Raw genomic sequence first — 6,548 nt, 5'->3', positions numbered from 1 at the left:
AAAAAAATACTCTCTGTATCAGCACACAGCCCAGCCCAAACCAAACCCTGCCCCGAGAGACGATGAGCCGCCGGCGCCATTCCACGCCGGCGCCCGCGACGCTGGCCCCGCTGGACGACGAAGACCTGCTCCGTGAGATCCTCCTCCGCCTCCCTCCAAGCCCGTCCTCTCTCCCGCGCGCCTCCCTCGTCTGCAAGCTCTGGCGCGGCATCCTCTCCGACCCCGGATTCGGCCGCCGCTTCCGCAAGCACCACCGGATCCCTCCGCTGCTCGGCTGCTTCGTCAAGGACCTCGGCATGGCCCCCGTCTTCTCTCCCCTGCTGGACCCTCCCGACCGCATCCCCGCCCCACTGCCGGAGAATCTCGCCGATCCGTCTTCATGGTCCAGCACGCACAGGCGCCTCTCCTTCTCCTTCCACGGCTGCCGCCACGGCATCGCGCTCCTCCTCGACCACAGGCGCAACGAGGCCGTCCTGTGGGACCCCCTCACCGGCGTCCAGCGCCGCGTTTGTTTCCCGCCGGGCTTGGGTTTCGCCGGTGGTGCCCAAAGTGGCATTGTCTGGAACGCCGCCGTGCTGCGCACTGCTTCTGCCGACGATCACGACGATTGCCGCTTGACCCCATTCAAACTGGTCCTGGCGTGCCGCGATGACAAGTTCACCAAGGAGTTCGTTTGTCTCTACGAATCCAACACCGGTGTATGGGGAGATGTTATCTCCATAACCACTACAGATAGGATTGGTCTTAAAAGTCCCAGTGTCCTAGTTGGGAATACACTCTGTTGGTTGGTTTCCGGAGGCGGCATCCTTGAGTTCGATTTTGAAAGGCAGACTCTTGTTGTGATTGACGAGCCGACAGACCTCCATGCTACTGATCCTTATCCTGGTATGATCCACCGGTCCTTTCAGATCTTACGAGGAGAGGATGGTGGCCTTGGCCTCGCCGTTTTGTCAGATTCAGAACAGAGCATTCAGTTATGGGCGAGGAAATCCGACTCTGATGGTGTTGGCTCATGGGTACTACGGAAAACTGTTCAGTTGGATGAGCGCTTTTCACGACCCGAGGGCACACAAAAACGGCTCTGGATGCCTGGGTATGATGAGGACACAAATGCAATCTTTCTGTCTTTGGATTCTGATGACTTCATGCTCCAGCTTGAGTCGATGCAGTTCACATGTCTTCATAGAAATGGACTTGAGATTTTCAGAACCTATCATCCATATGCAGGTTTCTATACTGCTGGTAATACCTCGTCTCTGCATTGCATAGATAACAAAGTTCAGTTTTACTTCTTTTGCAAAGATTCATTTCAATTACTTCTGGTTGCTGTAATATCGTTGGTGTACTTAGTGGTTGACTAGACACTTAAGAGCAAATTGAGTTGTTTGTTTCTTTCTCTGGATAGTCATCTTATGATAATGTAAATCTTTCATATCATTGTTTATCACTGAACTGCAATAAAGCTATAAGAAAACTAGAACCATAGCTATTGCTGCCTTGTATTGATCTCAGATGTCAAATAGTTATTTGATTTGACACATCTGAAAGCTAAAGCTCTTAACATTCAATATTTTTTCTTGTGAAATAGTTTTATTTAATGAAAGGAGCTCCCAATTTCTGTTTAACTGGAAACTGATAACTTGTGAAACAGTCACATTTCATAGATGAATATGAACTTCTAAACTGCCATAACATGCCGTTTGTTACTTATTAAATGATTATTCTCATTCTTCCTTGCACCTTGCAATATATGTGGCTTCATTTACATATTCATATCCTTGTTACAGTAGATGGTCTTCCCCCATCAAGTTACATCATACATATGAACATATGCCTTCATATTTTATCCAGCTTTTCCATTGGTTTATTGGACTTCATTTGCTTGTAGGCAGGGGTATTGCTGGTGGAGATGGTGGAGCTGAAAATGTGAACGCATGAGATCTGCTAATGTGCTGTGTTGGTTGAACAGGTGATGTAAATTTATCTCCTTGCTATGTGTATATCTTCTTTCTTGGTTGCTCAATTAATATTTAATAAGATGATGTGTGATCTCTTGTCCGAGGTCTCCACGGCATGAATTTGATCATTTTGATTAATAAGATGGTGCAAATGGTACATCTATTTTGTGTATATCTGCTGTAATTTGTCTAATAATTCCAAGATGATTCATCTTTGCATATATTTTTTTGAATGAGTATAGCTTATTGTTAGAATCATGCAAATTTGTGAGATATAACTTAATCGCCTTTCCTGTGAATGATTACTACAAATTGGTTTGACCTATGGCGATGATTGTTATGCAGGTATCTGGAGTTATAATCGGGTTTCTGAGATGCAGAAGTGGCTATTTGCAGTAGGTTCCTCCGTTTTCTGTATGATGTGGCCTCTGAAGTAGTGGATGCTGAAATTGAACCCCCAGTAGTAGTATGATATATGTAGCCTGTGAAGTGGGATTTTAATTCACCGTGTAATATCTACTTGTGTAGACATTAATCAATTAACTTGTGTGCGCTATAATTATGCAGACCGTGACTCTTGCAGTTGCTTTCGTTAATCTGTGGCTCTTGACAATGATTGTCTTCGTCTAGTCCATCTTTGTCAAGTCTTGCTCTTCTGAGGTTTGCTATAGTTGATCTTCTCATCTTCTGATCCTTTGCTTCAGAGTTCAGAGTTGTATTGACCAGCAATCCAATCAATCTACTACACACATTTGCAGTACACAGACATCGATGGACAAGATGATGATACCTTCCAGTATGTAGATGCCGGCAGCTTGCCATCAAATCTGAGTTAAAAAAAAATGGAATTAAGCCCCTGAGCTGAGATAAAAAAGAAGAAGTAAAGAACAAACAAAATGCAATCCTCACTTCCTCGGTCTAATTAATACAATGATCATAAATTAAGCTCTAATCTTGTTTTACTTGAGGGGCCACTTAATTAGCATGTACTCCTATTCTAATTAATTAATTATAGTTCGAACTTTGGCAGTTGTAGTGAAGTGCACGGGACGACAAGAAACATTTTGATAACAAACAGAACCTGCAGGTCGATGCTAACCACTTGCTGCATCTTATTCTCTTCTATCAACCGTCCGAAAATAAGTGACTTAATTTATTTAAATTCGTATGTATCTAGACGTGTTTAGTATCTTGCTTTTCTTCAATTCTAGTATCTTGCTTTCCTTCAAAAAAGGAATAATTGCTTGCTTAATTACACCAACAGAACATATCACAGTCTGGAGAAACGCTTGCCACTAGTAATGCACTCAAGCACTTTGTACCATTCCTCAACTCACTTTTGTCTTGGCCTGCCTTGCTCCAATCAACAGTTCTTAGCATCAGCATTAGCATTGCTCTCTCACATATAAAACTAGTAATACTCTCTCACATCACTGCCTGGTGACTGGTGTCTGGAAAGACATTGCTTGTATAAATTATTAGTATGTATTATGTATATAAGGTGTCTAGGATGAAGGATGCCCTAACTAGCTAGCTAGTTAGTGCCCACCACCTAGGATCTCCTTCAGGTTTGTAGAGAGAACAATTGGGCTGGATGGAGCTGCTGAAGCCGGTGGCCGCCATGCTCGCCTTCGACACGCTCTTTGCCGTGATGGCGGTGTTGGTTAAGAAGGCGTTGGATAACGGCCTGAACCCTGTTGTCCTTATCGCTCTGCGACAGTTTGTCGCCGTGGTCGTCCTAGCCCCAATTGCCTACTTCAGAGAAAGGTTTGTGAGAAATAAACAACTTAACCTTCAGCTAGTGTTTCAGTTGCTAGTTGTTTCAGCCTTTCAGGTTTAGGATGAATCTGATGGTGTGATGTTGTTTGTCACATGATCCTTTAGCACCTCTGCAAATTTATCTGAAATGTTGTTGTATCTAAGAATTTCTCATGTTTATTTTGTTGAGTTTGTTTTCAGGAATGCAAGACCAAAATTCACGAAGGAAATCTTTGCCTACTTGTTCATGAGTGCGCTACTTGGGTAATGTTACTTTGGTCTTTCTAAGTGCAGGGGAGGAGACAAGTCTAATGAGTGTTTTAGTTTTTTTCTTAAGTAGAGTGTTGTGATGCTTTTCTTTTTGTCTAAAACTGTGTATACACATTTACAGGGCACTGTTGTCTCAGTATCTGTTCTTCTTGGGGTTAAGCTACACCACGGCAACACTCGCTGCAACCTTCTCCAATATGACTCCAGTTTTCACCTTCTTGGTCGCTGTCCCTCTCCGGTCAATTTCTTATCCCCCTTCATTTATACTCCCTCTGATCCATATTAACTGTCGAAATATTATATGTATCTAGACGTTTTTTAGGCATAGATACATCCATATTTAGGCAAATTTGAGACAATTAATATGGATCGGAGGGAGTATTTCTCTTCAAGTTTCAGACTATTAGAAACAAGAATAGCTCAAGATGGAGTTTTCTTGTAAAAAATATAAAAAAAGAATGGTCGGCAAATACTTAGCTTAAGTGAGCACCAAGCCCCAAATTGCAACCAAATAAAAGCATGAGTTGGAACAAAACATATACTTTTTGGGACTATGTGTTACTGAACAATCATTTGCCTAATTATATAACCAAGTCTGCTGCACATATTCTATACGGCAACTACAATGTCACTCATGAAACTGATGATTTCACGGCGCAGGCTGGAAACAGTAAGTGTGAAGAGCTTGGCAGGGCTGGCAAAGATCGTCGGAACACTCACGTCGGTCGGTGGTGCGATACTACTGAGCCTGTACAAGGGTGCTGCCCTGACTCACACAGCATCTTCAGTCCAAGAACACACTGCAAGTGGTACTACCACCACTAGCAGCAGTAGCAAGGGGAGATGGATGTTGGGCTCGGCGTTGCTGCTGGTGAACTGCATCGCCTTCTCATTCTGGATGCTGCTGCAAGGGAAGCTGACCAAGAAGTACCCTGCAGTCATCTCCAGCACTGCATTCATGGCCCTGTTCAGCTCACTGCAAGCAGGGGCACTGGCACTGACCACACAGAGGCACCTCTCCGTGTGGCTGCTTCGAGGAAGTATACAGATCGCAACCGTTCTTTTTGCGGTATGTAAGATAGCTCAGATCACCACCAATCTTTTCTTTTATTGAGTTACAGCGACACTGTGTCAGGGCTTAGATGGTTTTTTATCCCACCTGTCAATACAGAAACCAGAAGTGTTAACATCAACCCCCTGACCTGTCTAGCGAACCTAATTCCAATCCTTCATGGATCTGATAGTGATGCACACAGTAGCACTAGTGCACACATGGTCCCACAATTCAGACAAGTACCTTGCTCTGGCACAGTGAACTCTGAATTCAGTCAGAGACAGGAATGTTTGCAACAAGGAATGATTCAGATTTAGTGTCGTGTGCTGGGATTCCACTAAAAGTTTCACTTACGCTGTGCAGGGAGTGGGAGTATCAGGGATAGGATATGTGCTGATGACCTGGTGCATCGAGAAGAGGGGGCCAGTGTTCACTGCAGGCTTCATACCTCCCATTCAGATCATAGCTGCAGTCCTTGATCTCTTCATCCTTCATGAACAGCTTTACCTCGGAAGGTAGTGTCTTTAATAAATAAAGTTTATCAAAAGTTGAAAACAACTGTATGGCATATAGATCTGCAAAATAAGCAGGCGTGTCTACTACATTTTTCTGAAACAGAACACCTATACTCTATTTTACTTTTTGATGGCCCACCACGTGAAATGTCGTGCTTAAGCTATTTACTTTCTGAACTATCTAGTTAAGATCTTATGTCCTAATGGGAAGGGGGAAATCCCAGGGAAAAAAGTTCCGATACATATATCATCATGCACTTGTACTGTCATTTATCATCCACAAGACTAAAAATTGACATATTACTAAAACTGTTGCAAGTGTATCGAGAAAACTGGTGCAGGTGTAGATAACTATGGACGGCAACTATCATCAATGGACTAACAATTGACATATTTCTAAGAAGTTGCATGTGTAAATAACTATCTGCAGAACGACAACTTTACTTCAAGGCATGGAACTTTGGCAAAACAATGGAAAAGTCACACTTATGTTTCTCTTTTTGTCCTTGAAGTGTTGTAGGTGCTGCTCTTGTGATTGGAGGTCTCTATCTTCTCCTCTGGGGAAAGAGCCAGGAAGCGTCAGCAACCGTTTTATCAGCTAAAGGAGCGGAAGAAGACAGGGAGGAGCAAGTAAATTTGTGAAGTGTATGAGAGGACATTCTTAGTGGCTACTGGCTAGTATTTGCAATGTCAACAATCACCCTAAACGTTGCAACGTGCGATTACATATAGCTTAATTTCGAATAATCCAGTGTCATATTTATGATCATTGTGCACATTACTGTCTGGTATCGTGCTGGCTGGTGATGTTGCCTCCTTGCCTTAGGTCTTCAGCAGAGTGTACACCGTGAAGTCATTGATTAACTAAAGCACCTGTTGCTGGATTTTTTTAGCATCCTCAATGGAAAGGTAAACTGGTCCTAATTTATCGCTGAAAATGACACTTGATTAGGAGGAGGATCACACTAACAAATACACAAATGTAAAAGATCA

The 6,548-nt window shown here is 43.3% G+C and overlaps 2 protein-coding genes across 2 annotated transcripts; both read left to right on the top strand.

Annotated features, from left to right (window-relative positions):
- On the top strand, positions 1 to 2,571 carry LOC104583398. Its single transcript, XM_010235352.3, has 3 exons — positions 1 to 1,242; positions 1,889 to 1,969; positions 2,304 to 2,571. The coding sequence occupies exons 1-2, from the start codon at positions 63 to 65 to the stop codon at positions 1,936 to 1,938; spliced, it is 1,230 nt and encodes a 409-aa protein (XP_010233654.1). The 5' UTR covers positions 1 to 62; the 3' UTR covers positions 1,939 to 1,969; positions 2,304 to 2,571.
- A 696-nt stretch (positions 2,572 to 3,267) lies between these two features.
- LOC100825633 (WAT1-related protein At3g30340) lies at positions 3,268 to 6,331 on the top strand. Its single transcript, XM_014899925.2, has 6 exons — positions 3,268 to 3,725; positions 3,918 to 3,980; positions 4,108 to 4,224; positions 4,647 to 5,055; positions 5,404 to 5,555; positions 6,068 to 6,331. The coding sequence occupies exons 1-6, from the start codon at positions 3,553 to 3,555 to the stop codon at positions 6,195 to 6,197; spliced, it is 1,044 nt and encodes a 347-aa protein (XP_014755411.1). The 5' UTR covers positions 3,268 to 3,552; the 3' UTR covers positions 6,198 to 6,331.
- Positions 6,332 to 6,548: the final 217 nt, after the last annotated feature.

This window comes from Brachypodium distachyon, chromosome 3 (genome assembly GCF_000005505.3).
Source record: "Brachypodium distachyon strain Bd21 chromosome 3, Brachypodium_distachyon_v3.0, whole genome shotgun sequence".
Lineage (NCBI taxonomy): Eukaryota > Viridiplantae > Streptophyta > Magnoliopsida > Poales > Poaceae > Brachypodium > Brachypodium distachyon.
This window is presented reverse-complemented; position numbering and strand designations above follow the sequence as displayed.

Bases quoted from the DNA above. Each gene is read 5' to 3' on its own strand.
- LOC100825633 (XM_014899925.2), top strand. From the start codon at position 3,553: ATGGAGCTGCTGAAGCCGGTGGCCGCCATGCTCGCCTTCGACACGCTC. The intron at 3,726-3,917 runs GTTTGTGAGAAA...GTTTGTTTTCAG, and splicing joins ATTGCCTACTTCAGAGAAAG to GAATGCAAGACCAAAATTCA. The intron at 5,556-6,067 runs GTAGTGTCTTTA...TTGTCCTTGAAG, and splicing joins GAACAGCTTTACCTCGGAAG to TGTTGTAGGTGCTGCTCTTG.
- LOC104583398 (XM_010235352.3), top strand. From the start codon at position 63: ATGAGCCGCCGGCGCCATTCCACGCCGGCGCCCGCGACGCTGGCCCCG. The intron at 1,243-1,888 runs GTAATACCTCGT...ATTTGCTTGTAG, and splicing joins TGCAGGTTTCTATACTGCTG to GCAGGGGTATTGCTGGTGGA.